Source organism: Coenobita brevimanus, chromosome 92 (assembly GCF_032717465.1).
Source record: "Coenobita brevimanus isolate Jiangsu-jjx chromosome 92, ASM3271746v2, whole genome shotgun sequence".
Taxonomy (NCBI): Eukaryota; Metazoa; Arthropoda; class Malacostraca; order Decapoda; family Coenobitidae; genus Coenobita; species Coenobita brevimanus.
The window spans coordinates 13,403,138-13,420,251 of NC_137045.1; the positions used below are offsets into that span (position 1 = coordinate 13,403,138).

The following is a 17,114-nucleotide window of genomic DNA, read 5'->3' on the forward strand; positions in this document are numbered from 1 at the left end:
ATGTGTGAAATGAATAATGTGGTAATTAACTCAGCGATAAATTTATTTTGTGAAGAATACAGAAAATAATTATTTATGAAGTAAATTTATATAAAATTTGTTATAAAATGAAAAGTTTATTATATATTTAATATATTACTTGTATAAAACTATAATGATTGTACCATAAATAAATAATTGATTTATGACATTTATATTGTTCACCTGTAAAGTTAAGGATGAAAGTTTGAAGAAAAGATGAAAGTTATTAAGTGATCTGTATACCTTAATGATAAAAGGAAATAATTTTTGTAACAGATTCATCTCTTTTCAATACCACTATGATTTTTCATGTCATTTTTTCCCCACTGTTTACACTCTGTACCTTGACCTGTATTCTGTGTCCACTTTGCGAGGATGAGATTGATGATAATGATAATTGATTGCAAGTGTTTCTGTACCAGTTGTTATTGTGTGGGGACCATGGATTTGTTGGACCTCATGTTAATGAAACAATGTTTCGGTAATTTTTATAATAATAAAACATGAATTGTGCATGAAATGGTAGTGTGATGTATTATGAGCATTGTGACCATTTGTGTTTGGGCTCTAACAACACTGCTTTTAAAGTATTGATTGTATACTAACAACTGAAGCAAAGTTTTGTTTTTAAAAATGTAATACAATACTGGTAATCTACTTTAACATTCTTTTGAAATCATGAATTGGATTTATGATCAGTACACAGGATGTTGTCATCCAGTAAAATATTGACCATGAATGAACATATAGTATCTGTGTGTAACACAAGGGATCAGACTTGGTAGAACTGCATCTCAAATTTGAAGAGAAACTATTTATAAATTTGTTAGTAAAACCAGTACATTTGTTCTCAGCCATTACCCAATTCTACCAAAATTATCTTGTAATAAGTGCACAATATTGGTGACTTGACATGAACTTTGCCTTTAAACGGTGTGTTATGCATTTACCAATCAGTAATTCTTTGTGCAATGGATTTCTACATCCAGAGGGTATGCTGTCTGATGTGCTTGTCCCACCTCAAAGTAAGTAAACTGGTACTTTTTGCAACTTAGACGTTGGAATATTGATTGATAGTTTTTAAAATATTACTCTGTGCTATGTGCAAAAAGAACACAGAAGCAATATTTTGGGAGAAATTCTTTCGAAGGGTATTTGCTATAGTTATTGTTGTAGCCTGTTTGATTGTATTAATTTACAGTACAGTAATTTATATACTGAATAATATATATAATACAAATCAAGTAGAATCTGAGATTGGTACTGGGTATCTTGAGGATCAAATTTTGTAACATTAACCTTTGCTTGTAATTGGAAACCTAAGCAAGTTTATGAAGAAATGCCAAGAGTATCATTTGATACTCTAGTAAGTAATCAGATAATCACTCATCATTTAAGTTACTTCTTGTTGAGTCTACTAATGCTTCCTTGTGGTGGGTTGCAGGCACAGGGCCGTGAAAGTGAGAAAGAGAGACTAGAGAAGGATTTGCAGGAGGCACAATCATTCCATCACCAAACGTTTTCTCAGGTATGAGTTAAGATAACTTTGAATGTACAGTTGTGCGAAACACTTCCTAAATGCCAACACACAAATGCTGGGTTGCTGCCATACTCAATCCCAGCCAACATGTCTTTAGAGCTGCACCCTTTCAGCCACCATTCAAGACTCAGGAGGTCACTGTGAAATTTACAAATAGATATGAACATACTGTGTGACATGGATCTCCGTTTTATCAATAAGAAGGTATATTGGTTGGTGGGAGCACTCTTCACTCACTCGATGTAATGCTGCTGTCAGGTGCCTGCCTTTTCTTCCTTCCTTCTTTTCATCCATCCTCTTCTGTCTTTCCTTCATTCTTTCCCCTCCCTTCTGTCTATGGGTGACTCTACATTGAGTGACAAGCCAAATGGTTTCTTGTACACCAGGAGGCCATTTATTACACCGGATGATGACTATATAACCAAACTATGATTCCTAGTGGTTTAATGGGCAATTAAGGCACTCCAATCAGATTGAGCCAATGCAGTTTTATATCCAATGGGTGGTTAGGATTTATTGCTCATGTAATGCCACTCAGGGATGAGTGGGGCTGGTCACTCTCATCTTTAATGTCAGGACCAATTTGGTTAGCCCTGGGCTCCTACGTTCCTCATGGGGCAACAGTGGATTAGATGATGATCCATCCATCCATCCATTCATCCATCATCCAATCCTATGTTGCCCCATGAGGACCGTAGGAGCCCGGGACTAGGCAGTTGGTCCTGGAATTTAAGATGAGAGTGACCAGCCTCACTCATCCCTGAGTGGCATTACGTGAGCAATAAACCCCAATCACCCCTTGGATAGAAACCTTTTTTGGCTCAATCTGACTGGAGAGCAATAATTACCTACTAAACCACCAGGTGCCAAAATTTGGTTATATGGTTACCACCCAGCATAGTAAATGGTTTCCTGGTGTACAGGAAACCATTTGGCTTGTCACTTAGTGTAGAGTCACCCACAGACAGAAGGAAGAGGAAAGAAAGACTGAAGAGAGAGTGCAAAGTCACCCCTAGGCAGAAAGATGAGGAAAGACTGAAAGAAAAAAAGACAGAAGAGGATGGAAGGAAAGGAGGATGGAGGAGAGGAAAGTGCAGACACCCGAGAGCAGCACTACATTAAGTGAGTGGATGGTGAGTGCCCCCACCTACAAGAAAATTACCTAGGCCAAGAAGAGGTGTCACTTAGAAAAAATGTGACTGTATGGGTAAATTGGCTGGTACAAATTATAACTGACAAGGTACAATGGGGAGAGGGAGGAAGTAGTAGTAGATGAATGTAGGTGAAGGATCTATTGCTCTCTACTTCCCCTTGTAACATGTCCTTAAAAAATTACCTATAACTTGTGTGTTGGAGCTCAGGCTCTCTCTCTCTTGTTCCATGTGTACCATCATCCTGTTTTGTTAAAGATGATGACTCAAGCCATGATAAATCATCAGTTTTCTGATCTTAAATGTCAGGACCAACTGCCTAGCCCCGGGCTCCTACGCTCCTCATGGGGCAATGTAGGATTGGATGATGGATGGATGAACAGTACAAAGGCTGCGAGACGGCTTCAGGAGTCTGAGCGGTGGAAGTGTATCTGTTAAGAAATGTATGGATTGCTTAAATGAGATGAGATTTGGAATGGTGATATGCATGAAAAATTAATAATAGTGAATCAAAGAAGAACCAGTGTTGGGCTGCAACAGCTTGGAGGAAAAATGCAGAAAATGGGCCCAAGATTTGTTCAACATTTTACCTGTGATGGCCCCGTCTGGAATGACAGACAGTTATTGTACTTCTGGTCTAAACTAATTAAGGAGCTCATTTGTGTCCATTGTTTGTCATTTAAAAAGCCATCACAGTGAAATGCTGAATAAATCTGTGGACCATTCTTTGTATTTGGTGCTTTTCTCTTCAAGTAATGATAGTTTGTTGATCAGAATACATTATTAAATACAGTAGAGTGGTCAGATGGTATGGCCACATAGAATACGTATGACAACACACTTTTCACTTAAGTGGGATATACAGGCCAAAAGTGCATACAAACAGGAGGAATGGAAACTGAGAGTGCTAAGTACTGTTGATATCTTTATACTATTTTTCACTTAACTTCAATTTTCTTTGTTAGCAATACACTGTTCTCTTTATTTGGAGTTAAATTGTCTGGGTAGCAAGAATAAGATGCAAAATATGCCACTGAATTGAAGGGGTTTATATGATGATGATGATGATGATATTTCAAGTCATATTGTTCTTTACTATATTGTCTCATGTCAGTTAGTAGAGAGTGGGGCCCAGCAGGACCTACTGGGAGAAGAGAACCAGGCTCTGAGCCAGCATATCTTTGCACTACAGGAGAACCTCAGCCACAAAGGAGATCACCACTGGAAGGTTCAAGTGGAGGAAGCCAACATCAAGCTAATGCAAGCCATCAAAGAAGTGTGTTTGCACAATTTAGGGATTTTTGTATGCCTATATTCATATTTTATACAGTAGATCACATTAATGAGATGATGTATGTGCTGTACTGATTTAGAAGCATTTTTCTAAAGTTCACAGAGATTCAAGGTACCCAGAAACTCTTATCTTGGTCTTTTCGATTAAATGATTTCATCCCACAAACAGACTATTACAGTACTGATATCACAATAACTGTTATATATTTTCTGTTTTGATATGTACTACAGCTGAACTGCATCAGAACTTGGTACAAGTATATCTGAAAAACCAGTCGTAATCCCTCTTGTAATGTCTCCCTTCTTGTAATATGCTAATAGGATGAAAATACATTGTTACTGAGTATGTGACGTGAGAGATACCCCAAGTCTGGAAATATCTTTTGGTAGTTTGGAATTATTAAGTTTTAATTCAAATTTTTCTTCTACAGAGAGATAGAGCATCATGGGAAAAAGAGGATCTAACTAGACAACTTCATACTGCTGAGCGACAGCAGGATGAACTTTTAACATCACTGCGGTTGCTCCAGGGGCAGGTGAGACAGGAGAACTGATGATGTAGTAAAAAGAACAAAAAGATTTGAATTTTTAGAATCTGTTTGATGAGAATGCAGTAGGTCTTACTGAAGGAGGTACCTGGAAGAACAGATGGGAATTTCTAATAGACTATGCATAAATGAAGTCTTAAGGTTATAGAATACTATCTGGTGCTGGACAGCAGTTGGGGAATGGACTTGGAATGGATCAAATGGTGAAACAAGGAACAAGAATAAGTACTATCCAACTGACAACTGATATAGTGAAGAATGTATTAAAATGGAATATGATTTATAAGTAAAAATGCCTTGAGTCCTGTAGTTCATGTTTTATTGATATTTTTCATATTTAGATTCAAGTACTGGAAGAGGAGTTGACATCGGCCTCTGAGGGAAGGGCAGAGGCAGAGCGAAAGATGAAGGAAGCAGAGAAGAGAGAGAAGGAGGCTGAACGGAGGGTGAAGGAAGCGGAGAGAAGACATAAGGAGGCAGAAAGAACTAATCGCCACCTTCATGATAGACTGTCAGTACAAGAGGTAGTTAGGAGTAAATAATATTGGCAGTAAGAGAACACATATTACTGGACACAATCATCATTCTGATTTTTTTTTTTTTTTTTTTTTTTTTAAGGATGAGGTAAGGTGGGATCTAAAACAAGGAAGAAGTGTGAAAGTGGGAGGACTGTCAACATCATTTCCATTAGAATTGATCAGACGTTTTTTGCACATCACTGAAGTCCCTGTATACTATTTCCACTCACAAGCTTAATTAGCCCTGCATTTTTTTTTCTCCATAACTGTGATTCATATGCACTTGCTACACAGAGTTATTCCATCAAATATTTTTATAATGGGTGCTAATCCTTGTCATAAGCTTTTTCATATACTGTATATACTTTATCCAACCAAATCAGTGCCCTGTCAAGTCCTCAGCCTCATCAGCTTCCATCCTTTGCTTTTTCACACACTCATTTACCATATCCATTCATCATCTTGTCTGCCATTCACACCTCCCACCTTCAGACTCACAAGCACAGTACCTGTTTCACTATCTGTATGGTCATACCAGCCAAGTATACTCTTCTTTACCCTGTTATCAAGTGACCTCGTTACTCCATATCTTTGTGAGTCACATTATTCTGTATGCAGTCCACTCTACATACTCCACACTCATCCCTAAACAGTCCCATTTCTACTGCAGTTACTATAAACTATTTGCGCTCATGCCATACCTAAGTCTTTCATTCATACACTAATGTGGTTACTGACATGCCTTCTTGCAGTTCTTATTTATATACTGTAACAACACTGACATTTTAGTTCAGTAGTATAACATGGATTGAATATTCCACCAATACCTCTACTGTAGTGGTATGTGCTGTATTAGTTTTAGTAGAGATGCATGCAGTGTGGGCAATTATTCATTTTTATTTAATAATATTTGCTACTGCAGCAAGTGCTGAATAATCACTTGGTATTCCATGTACATAGCTAAGTTGTGGTAAATTAACAGAGAAGTGAAAGTGTGGAATGCCTTGGTCAGCAGTTAGAGGCTGCTGTTGGGGCCTTGACTGCTGCACAGGAAGATGCCCGGGCAAAAGGAGAGCAGCTGCACAGAGCTCATCAGGATGCGCAGCAGCTTTCTGGTGCCCTTGCTTGTGAGAAAGACCTCAATGCCTCCCTGCATGATCAAGTAAGTTCAGTATTGATACAGTATGTTGTTATTGTGTACATTTTAAGATTTCTGTATCATTCTCTACATCAATAGGAAAACTTATTTAGGTCTGCAGTGTTTATAAAGCAGTCGCCATGCAGAATAAAATGTTAAGGCATGCAATTTGGTATAGTACAGTATGCTCAATAAAGAAATATTTTGAGGTTTGCTGTGGTGTAAATTACAGCAACATAAAGAAAATGTTGAGGTTTTCAGCAGATATCCATTATACAGAAGAAAGAAATTATGCAGTTTATAGTGTTATAAAATAGTGAACATACAAAATAAATAAATTACAGTATAGAGCTTTGCAGTGTTATGAATTAGCATACAGAGTAAAGAAAATTTTAAAGCTTGAAATGCTTGAAACTAGTGAACATAGAGTACAGACTAAAATTAATCATCCTGTAGGTGGAAGGGTTGATGAGGGAAATGGCTGGCCAAGAAGGGAAGGTGGGAGAGCTACAAAAGGAAGTGAGGCGGCTGGTTCGGGAAGCTTCACATAGAGAGAAACAGGTATTTAATTTTGAAAGTGCATTGTATGTTGGATCTAGGATAGATTTGACATTTACTGAATTGGGAGTGCATATATATATATATATATATATATACGGTAATCCCTCCAATATCCGACGTGATAGAGCCATAGGTAGGTCCGGATAGTGGTCCTGTCCGGATATTGGGCCCCAGCTTATGGACTTGTGCTTATGGACCCTAACTCAGAGAAACACTCATACAACTCCCTCTGGACATGCACTGCACCTATTTAAGACCCAGATCACACCAATAAGGGACATAAAAGACTGAAATAAATGCAAAAGAACCATAAAATGAGGTTTTAGAGGTGAGTTTATACAATATTAAACATTCTGGGTACTTACAAGTCCCTGGCTCCTGGACTGGTTTGAACCGCCAGTTTGCAGTCCACAGTTAATCCTCTGCACTCTAAATTCTAATTTCTTAACACTGCACAACACTGTAAATTCCTGTGTGTTCTAGTGGCGAGGTATTGCAGTTTATTCACTGTTTATTCACAAAAAACAAGCACCTGTGGCTTGCACTGCTATGAGCATCTGCTCTCGATCGGAGTTAGGCTGTGACTGTTGATGATGGCGGGGTAACAGAGTTGCCAGATTGCAACGGCCACATTACCAATCTCCTCATCTTTCATTACCAAATTTAACTTTTCATTACCAAATTCGTAAAGCTAGCATTTTTTCTTCACTAATTATATATGCAAGTAGAAATACATGTAATCACTCTCTTTATAATTAACACCATGTTGATTATTTTCAAGCTATGTAGGGTAGCAGATGAATCAGAGAGAGCAAACAATCCACCATCTCCATCCTGTGTATCCTCATACATGTGAAAAATCCATTTGGTAATGCATTATTCTGATTCATTCCCAAACAAATTTTTCATTACCAAATTGGCCCACACTTGGTAATGAAAAATACCAAATGGCAACCCTGACAGGGGAGGGGGGAGGGGGGAGGAAGGAAAGGGTGAAGGGACCATGGTGTAACAGCTGTTCGGTGCCAGGCAGCAATTTCAAATTACAGGTGGGAAGAAAGTCAGATTTTTTTCGAATTTTTTGTGGTTTTTGGCCCATTTTGGGAATATTGGATCCCAGGACGATTATGTCCGGTTAGTGGGGATGTTCGGATATTAGAAGGATTACTTATATATATATATATATATATATATATGATTATGATGTTACTAACTTCTTCCTATTTTGAAAGAGATGAAAGAGGTGTGCCCAAGTTGTTGATATTGCCAGTTATAGATAAGCTGAAGTGGAGAGTACAGGTGGTCCTTGTCACTTGTCAGAGATGTGTTCTGTAGTGTCATATTTTCTCCATATGTTTATTGCTGTAAATTGAGGGAGCTGGCAGAGTAGCACACAGGTATCAGTGAAACTTTAAGCAGCAATATGTCAGTAATTTACTGAGAAATTAAGAGCAAAAATAAAAACGTGGCAGATAACAAAGAGTACCGGCAACTGTAGGTCTATACTGTGGTTAAATCTGACTTTAGGTGAGGACCAATGAGGTGGAGGCAGAAGGTCTAAGGCGGCAGATTGGAGTGTTGGAGGGACTGCTAGAGGAAGGGCGGAGAGAGATAACCGGCCTGCGAGACTCCCTTTCCTCACAGGACACACTTGCCAAGGAGACACGGTCTAAGCTCCTGACGGTGGGTGGTAAAGAGAAGTTGTGGAGTATGAGAGAGGAGTATACTGGCTGAGAGGAAAAACAGCTGTCAATATGCAGAAGTAGGAAAGAAGGTACACTTTCCCTACTAGAACACTTGCCAAGGATGCACTAGCTAATATATAGGTGGTGGGTGTTAAAGAGGAGTTATGGAGGTGGAAAGATGGTAAGGTAGGATTATTCAGGATGAAAGGAAAAGGAACTCTTGTATGTCGAAGTAGGAAGGAGATGCACTTTTGTTTGGTTATATGGTCACCACCCAACATAGTAAATAGTTTCGTGGATTACAGGAAACTGTTTGGCATGTCATATAGCACAATGTCACCTGAAGTAGAAAAAAAAGTAATAAAAAATGTCAGGAATGATGGAAGGAAATAGGAAGAGAGGAGGGCAGAAATGGGGAAAAATGATAGAAGTAGGCAGCTGTACATCAAATGAGTGGTTGGTGAGCACCTCCACCTACTACTGCATCATTGAAGTAACGGGGTTAAGAGACTGTGAATCATGATGACACTCATAGCAGCTCACCAGATGGTAACCAGAATAAAATCTTATGTTTGATATATTCGTTGCTAGTACTGTACTTTTATAGTTTCTAATGTTTCACAATCAGCAGGCAAGGAAGGAAGCAACAAGAGCACAGGACGAAGCGTCAGAACTGAAGATGCAATTGAGGGAAGCCCATGAGCATATTTCATCTTTGGAGCTCAAGATCAGACACTTGGTGAGTCAAAATATACACAAACTTTACAAAGCATTTATGTAAGGAATAACCTTTAGTATTCTTTAACCCGAGGCGTTGTATGGATACGTTCCCACATTAAATCACGGTGACACCCGACGATGTATCCATATGTTTTGCAATTGTGAGGTCCATCATTTGCACATTTTTCAAGATTTGCGGGTGATTTTTGGTAGGCATATGTGGGAGACCTTCCTCTACCCCTCGTCAGGCAGGGATACTGCCTAGCCCTTCCTAACCCCCCCCTCTCTCCCACATGCCATTTTCTCAGCAACTCACCTGTTAACAGTGACCTGGCTAGTAAAGACATGTCATGCCAGGGTCTTTCCAATGACAAAATTCAAGGTGAAAATTATTCCTGAAGTGGAGGACAAAAGAAGAAACAGGCCAGAGGAAGAAAGAATCAGAACTGATGAGGCAGTAACATCGTAAAAGAAGGGGAGGTTTGTGGATGTGTTTGGTGACTGAAACAACGCTTATATCGCCTATATTATTGTCTGAAAACCAATATACTTTTGTACTACATATAAATTCATACCAAATAAATAAATGTCTAACCTTTTATGAGTGGTTTGGAATAGTTACTCCTCCCATAGAAATCATTTTCTTTGGAGCATGGCCCTCAGAAGATGGTACCAGGTATTCAAAAGGGCACCTGTATAACACAATTATAAGCCCAGGTGAGCACTTGTATGGGGATTTTCCAATGTTTCTCATAAAAAGTGGAGGTTTTAGCCAAAAAAAAACTTCGAAAATCTGCCAGGATTTGGGGGGGTCAGTGATGAAAAATCAGTCGGGACATGGCGGGTTAATACTGGATCATAAGCCTATTTGGTACAGTAACACAGAGCTGGGCACCTCCGCAATCACTTCCACAATTCGCAATTTCTGCAGTAGCGGACCGCATGATTTCAGTTGCAGAATTGCGATTGCGGCAAACTCATCTGAAACTTGCAGTAATGCATTGCGGAAGTACTTCTGCAATCGCAGTCCTGTTCGCAATCTTCCACATGGTGGTTGGTGTCGGTTAGTACAGGCTACAGCATGACTCATGAATATCAAGCTTGAACAGGATTCCCAGCCTACAGTGGCAGCGGTCGAGGCATCATCGCATCAGTTAGCAGTAGGGATGGGCTATACCAGGAGAAATTTTTTGATACGATACAATACAATATACTATTAGCCAGCATGACAGTAAATTTTGTGGCACGCATTGCTAATCATGCACAGTTGTTCCACAGTTTGACAGATGACGATGTTGAGGGCTAATGTAATGTTGATCACCGAAAATACTTTTTCTTATGGTCTTACTTAGTTATTATCTGCAAGAGTAAGCACATTTCTATGAATTATCTATTTAAGTTTTATGGACTGCATTCTGCTGCTGGTCAGATTGATTTTCCCGAGTGGCACAAAGGCTATTTCTTTTCCTTGTAATATTATTTTTGTAATAGAGGATATGAATATATTGTTATATTATTATTATTATAATTATATAATTATATATTATACAATTAATATTATTATTATTAGTATTGTGAGATTTTCATGAACTTCTGAGTCAGTGAGGACTCTGAGAAGTGGTCCAATTGAAGTTATGAATGGAGTCCCTAGTGAGTAGTGAGAGTCACAGTGACTGAGTGTCCCTGTGGGAAATTAATCTCATAAATAGATTATAAAAACAATAATTCACCACATTACCAATCGATTTACTCCCTGTTTGTGCACTTTGTATTGATAATTGTGAAACTGGATTGCTGTTGCGGTCTTGAGGTAGTGGAACTGTACATTCCAAGTTTATTGAGGAATCGCGGTGGTGGAAGGTAAGGGTCTGAGGTAGCGGAATTGTGACTGCGGAGTTGAATTTTAGAATGCGTTGCCCAGCTCTGCAGTAACACAGGAGCATATATCAATATAATCTTTAGAGGTTTTGAGTTTCAAGTAACCAAAAAATTCTGAGAATTGAATATAAAGAAGGTTAGCAGAGAATCAGTATAATTCTACACATATTATCATATTACTTTAACAACAGTATGGTTAAGTTGATGGCTAGCCTAATTACAACAGTTCAGCTGATATAGCAAGTGATTCATATTTAGCTAGATGTGATCCTATGTTTCTGATTATCCAGGCTTTACTGCTTTACTTCCATTTATGTTTATGTATAGTACAATGAATTTAGATACAATATACAGTACAGTATTGTATTTCATCACTAGAACACATTCCAGAAAGTGCTCATCACAGAAGGTGAAGTGTTGAAAGTTTGGAGATCTTTTATAAGAGGATAAAGTTATGAGCCCATGCTAAAATTAAAAATACATTATTTTACTTCCTATATGTCCAGGATGAGGAAAGGGAGGCTGAGGTGACTGAGGTTGTGGAGCGTCTCACTGCTTCACATGAACAGAGCATCCGACGGCTAGAAGCATCCCTAATGACTTACTCTCGGGTGTATGACCATGGCCACCATCAGGTACAGTCCTGTATATCCCTTCATGTTTACACAAAATTTCTGTGATTCAGAGCCCACTACAATTTCATTGCCCTTTTTTTTTTTTTCTTTTTCTTTTTTTCTTTTTTTTATTGACACCAAATTTCTTTAAGGACTCATTGTACTGGGACTGACCATAGTACAGCTGATGTTTTCCATTGACTAGAAGCTAAACCAAGTGCCAGAACTAGGTGATTAAATCACAGCAATTGCTGGAAACTGTTGGGAAAAAAAGAAATTTGGGATGTGTAATCAGATTTGTAACAATGTGAGAGTCTCACCTTGGACTTTCACTCTAAAGATCACCAGGTGACTGAACTTGTGGCTGAATGTTTCCTGCCTAAGAGTGTTGTTTGTGTGGTTTGTTACCAAGCTTGTAGCCACACATCACTCATTACCTCCCGGGGTCCAGGGTAGCCATTCATGTACTAGCTGGTAGAGAACTGTAAAGTAAATGAGATAAAAATTCATTCATCATTCATCATCCAGTCCTACATTACCCCATGAGGAGCATAGGAGCCCAGGGCTAGGCAAGTTGGTCTTGACATTTAAAATGAGAGTGACCTGCATCACTCATCCCTGAGTGGCATTACATGAACAATAAACCCCAACCATCCCTTGGATATAAACCTTCACTGGCTCAATTTGATTGGAGTGCCATAATTATCCACTAAACCACCAGTAACCAAAATTTGGTTATATGGTTACCACCCAGCATAGTAAATGGTTTCCTGGTGTACAGGAACCCATTTGACTTGTCACTCAGTGTAGTCACCAACAGGCAGATGGAAGAGGAAAGAATGAAGGAAAGATAAACAGAAGTGGGAGTGTAAAGTCGCCCATAGGTAGAAGGATGAGAAAAGTATGAAGAAAAGAAAGGGCAAAAGAGAATGGAAGGAAAGAAGGATGGAGGAGAGGAAAGGGCAGAAACCCAAGAGCAGCACTACATCAAGTGAGTGGATGGTGAGTGTCCCCACCTAATTCATAAAGTAAATAATGGATGATCAGTTCAGGAGTAGAATATAGTGGTATGGAAAATAAGATTTGTTTCCATTCAGTTTACTGTATTCTTACATATTCATCAGAACTTGAAAAGATGGTGTAAGGGACAATGAGTAATTTCATGTAGTATTTTCAGCTGACATACGTTACTAGTTTGTGAAATACAGTACTGTACAATTATAATTGCTTTATGAGCTGTCTAATAACCCAGGTGGAGGGGTTAGAGGAAAGCCTTGCAGAGGTGGGTGAAAGGCTGAGGGAAGCAGAGCACAAGTTGAGAGAGGCATGTGAAGAAAGAGACTCCATGGCTGGTACTCTGAGGCATGAGAGGGTCAGACAGCAGGAGGAGGCAAAGGAACGGCACCATCAGGTTCTCAGGCTCAACGAGGAAATCTCACTCTTGAAGGTTTGTATGACCCTTCAGCAGTAATGCTTACATCCATTATTGGTAAATTTTATGTGTTTCTTGATTGAGCCTGCTTAGAGGATGGTCATGAGCATATAGAATGAGTGGATATGAGAAGATTATTGTAGCAAAAAGGGTATAATATACAGCATGCTATTGAGATTACAGGGATGCATAGAAGGTCAAGAAAAAGATGTCTGGATAAGGTAAAGGAATATGCTAAATGATGATTCATTTTGCATAGTAGTCCACAATATTCTCTCATATGTTACTGAAACATTGCAGTATTGACATACGGTATTATGTATCAGTAATATAAAAGAGGAGATCAAGGTGTGATGTGCAGTGTAAGTAATTGGGAAAGAAGTGTTACAGAATCTGATTTTGTACTCTGCTTTACTATAAAATATTGTAGGCCAGGCTAGAGAGTGTGCAGGAAGAGTCATTGATGTGGCAGCGACAGTGTGAGGATCTGGAGGAGCGTCACTCACTCCTTGATGCCACCTCCATTACCACGTCCACAAGTAGTCTTCTGGCACAGATGGCCAAGATGCAGCATCAGGTAATATAGTGTGGGGCTCAGTTTTTCACTGATAAGACTGAGATGAGTATAGTAACTGTACCTTTAGTTAGTTGAAAACACTAATTACCCCTAAAGACCACATTTGTTTCAGGCAGGGTACCTCCCACAACTGAAATTCGGGGATGTTTTGGCAACTTTCACCAAGGGCAAATTGATCATGTTCTGGCTAAAGAGGAAGAATTTACACACCTGACAACGTAATCCATACCCCTGTAGACCTAATGGTTACTACACAATCGCGGTCAAAGTTAAAAAAACATTTATGATAGTTACCCCTCGAAAACAATAGAAAACATGAAAATTTTGATAACTCCATATTCTTCTTATTGAAACAGGCCATTTCAAATTGTTTTGTCACACCATGAAAACAGGTGTATGTAGGTGTGGGGAGATTACTAGGCTGTGGGGAGATAAAGTAGGCTGTGGAAATTAGGCCTATAGGTAGGGGGGTTGGAAATAACCAGCTTTTTGATTGAAAAGAAAGCACTTCAGTGTGTTCTTCTGTCATGAGAACAGGTGTGTATATAGGTGTGGGGAGATAACTAGTGTGGGGAGTAGGCCTACAAGGCCTTGGTGGTGCTTGGGGAGAAAAATTTTGGCAACAACCAAATTCTCTTGTGGAAACCCTCCATTTCAATGGGATTTGTCATACCAGCCATAAAAACAGATGTGTATATAAGTGTGGGGAGATAAAAAAGGTGTGGGGAGTAGCCCTACAAAGCCTCATAATCATTCCAAAACTAACACAGTCACATATAAATGTTTATAACCATCAAGGACATCAAAATAAAGTTGAATAATGCTATAGATGCATGCATAAGAAAGGAAAAAAAAAGCAATAAGTGTGTTCACTGTGAAGGAAGTGCAAAAAAAAAAAACTTAACAACATTGTCGCGCGTAGCATTGTGTGTTTGTAACAGAATATTGAGGAGAAAAGAGAGGTAAAAAAAATTTGGAACGAAAGTAACAACTATAAGCAGCCTCAAACTCTTGGGTTGAAAAGAATTAGCACAAAAAGTATGCAATGAATCATGAGTTATTTGTTATGTGCAGTGACTCCCTAACTAACTAACTAACTAACAAACAGGCAGATGAGTTGACCATGAAGGGTTGGTGGTTGTGTTTACCCATAGTAAATGTTTGCTTGGAGATGGAGACTAATCAGAGGTATTAATCTGGGAAGGTAGGGAGAATGAAAAAAAAAAAAAAAAAAAAAAAAAAAAAAGACGCGTCGTATGTAGTACAACATATAGCATTCTCCAACTACGTACGTACGGAAACTTGTAGGTACGACGTAAGAAATGAACAGAGTGAGGTGTAATTATAAATAAATTTGAGAAGAAGTAGAAATAATATGAAACAGGTATGTACATCAGGCCTGATAACTCTCGGGGGTCTGCAGGGGGTTGGAAGGGTAGTGAGGGATAAGGAGGGAGGGATGGGATGGAGTTTGGGGGGGGGGACGAGGCTAGCAGGGAGGGAGGAGGAGCAAGAAAGGGGAAGGGACGCAGGTGGTGGTGGGAGGAGAGATGCAGGTGCGTGGAGGGGTGGGGGAGTGATGGGGGACAAGGAGGGAGTGAGAGCGTGGAGTAGAGGGTGGCATGGAGGCGGCCGAGAGGGGGGGTGCCCCTCCACCGCCTGGGTTGGTCCGATCCCCCCTCACGCCACATCAGGGGCGAGTTCTCATTGGCCTGAAGTCATGTATGTCAAAACTGGGGTGGAGCAAGAGCCCCGCAGTTTTTTACAGGCCCTGCTCAATTGATGCGATTAGGCATTTTGGCACAAAACTCAAATCGCATCAATTGATGCGATTAGGACTTTTGGGGTTAGGAACAGTACTGTACTCTACATAACTTTTAATTGAACAGAGGGTCAGATTAGGGGAGACTCAAATCATGTACAATGTCCTGAAAATTATACCATCCTTGGTATTGTGCAGTGTTGTCATTGTTACTGGCATGCTGAGTGACAAAATACTATCTATCTATCTATAGGCCGACGCCCTAATCCGGCAAAGGGTCGCCACTGACAAAACACCTCCAAGTTGCTCTGTCACCCACCATTTGACTACCCTCCCCCCAACTCACTCCCCCCTCCCTCATATACCTCTCAACTCCATCCCTCCGCCTCATCCTCGGTCTACTCCTCCCTCTCCCTCCCTCCACCTCACCTACATACACTCTCTTAGTCAGTCTTTCATTCTCCATTCTCTCCACATGTCCAAACCACCTCAGTGTATTTCTTCTAATCTTTTCAACCACATCCACATCCACCCCACAACGTTCCTTCACTTCTTCATTCATCAACCTGTCCCTCCATGTCACTCCACATGCTCCTCTCAAGTAACTAATTTCCACCGCTCTCACACTTGACTTGTTCCCCTCTTGCAAGGTCCATGCCTCGCTTCCATACGTGAGGGTAGGGATCACAATACTATCATGCAGTGACTTCTTAACTTCCCTACTCACCTTCCTATTTCTCATCACTGCTTTCAGTGAACCAACATCCTTCCTTCCCTGCTGTACCCTTTCATGCACTTCATCCCCCAAAGTTCCATCCTTACTCATCATACTACCCAAGTACTTGAATGCACTTACATTCTCCATATCCTCACCTTCAACCTCACTGTACATTCTGTGACTTCATTCCTCTCAAACACCATAACTTTACTCTTGTTTACAGTAACTTTCAGATTCCTCTTCTTACACACTGTCCCAAATTCATTCACCAAACCTTGCAACGCCCATTCATCTTCACTCAACAATACTGTATCATCAGCAAACAGCAAATACACTTGTGTTAATTGTACTATGTTCCTTAGTAGTTAAATTGCATAAAAGAATCAGTATATCAAGGAATCACAAGGAATTACATTCACGATACAGAATCACATTCACAATATAGGAACATAATAAAATACTGGTGCATTGGCTGAATCTGGCCCAGTTATTTATGGTTTTATTCACTCATTCATCATTCATCAGCTAATCCTGTGTTGCCCAAGAGGAACATATAAGCCTGGGGCTAGGCAAGTTGGTCCTGAATGGAGATGAGTGACCAGTCTCACTCATCCCTGAGTGGCATTACGTGAACAATAAACCCCAACCATCCCTTGGATATGAGGCTCAATCCAATTGGAGAACCTTAATTACCCACTAAACCACCAGGCGCCATAATTTGGTTATATGGTAACCACCCAGCACAGTAAGTGGTTTCGTTTTGTTTCGTTACGTTTTTAAAGGCTCCAACATGCTTGCATGTGTCGGCCTTGATCACCTAATGGCGGCTCTCCACGCTGCACGATCCATTGCAGCCTCCCTGTTCAGTCCCTTAACCCTAAGGTCACACTTAATGACCTTGTCCCATGTCTTTCTCGGTCTACCCCTCATAACCCCACCCCCAATATTAACACTTCTC

The 17,114-nt window shown here is 39.8% G+C and overlaps 1 protein-coding gene across 1 annotated transcript in view; it reads left to right on the top strand.

Moving 5' to 3' along the window:
- Positions 1 to 17,114, top strand: part of LOC145412089 (uncharacterized) — a gene marked incomplete at its 3' end in the record, with an annotated part of 88,186 nt that overhangs the window by 51,940 nt on the left and 19,132 nt on the right. The window contains exons 16-26 of the mRNA XM_080282005.1: positions 1,466 to 1,549; positions 3,827 to 3,988; positions 4,437 to 4,541; positions 4,895 to 5,077; positions 6,054 to 6,233; positions 6,666 to 6,770; positions 8,298 to 8,453; positions 9,087 to 9,194; positions 11,560 to 11,688; positions 12,920 to 13,114; positions 13,530 to 13,676. Coding sequence (XP_080138131.1) covers positions 1,466 to 1,549; positions 3,827 to 3,988; positions 4,437 to 4,541; positions 4,895 to 5,077; positions 6,054 to 6,233; positions 6,666 to 6,770; positions 8,298 to 8,453; positions 9,087 to 9,194; positions 11,560 to 11,688; positions 12,920 to 13,114; positions 13,530 to 13,676 — 1,554 coding nt within the window. The remainder of the gene's footprint in view (positions 1 to 1,465; positions 1,550 to 3,826; positions 3,989 to 4,436; positions 4,542 to 4,894; positions 5,078 to 6,053; positions 6,234 to 6,665; positions 6,771 to 8,297; positions 8,454 to 9,086; positions 9,195 to 11,559; positions 11,689 to 12,919; positions 13,115 to 13,529; positions 13,677 to 17,114) is intronic.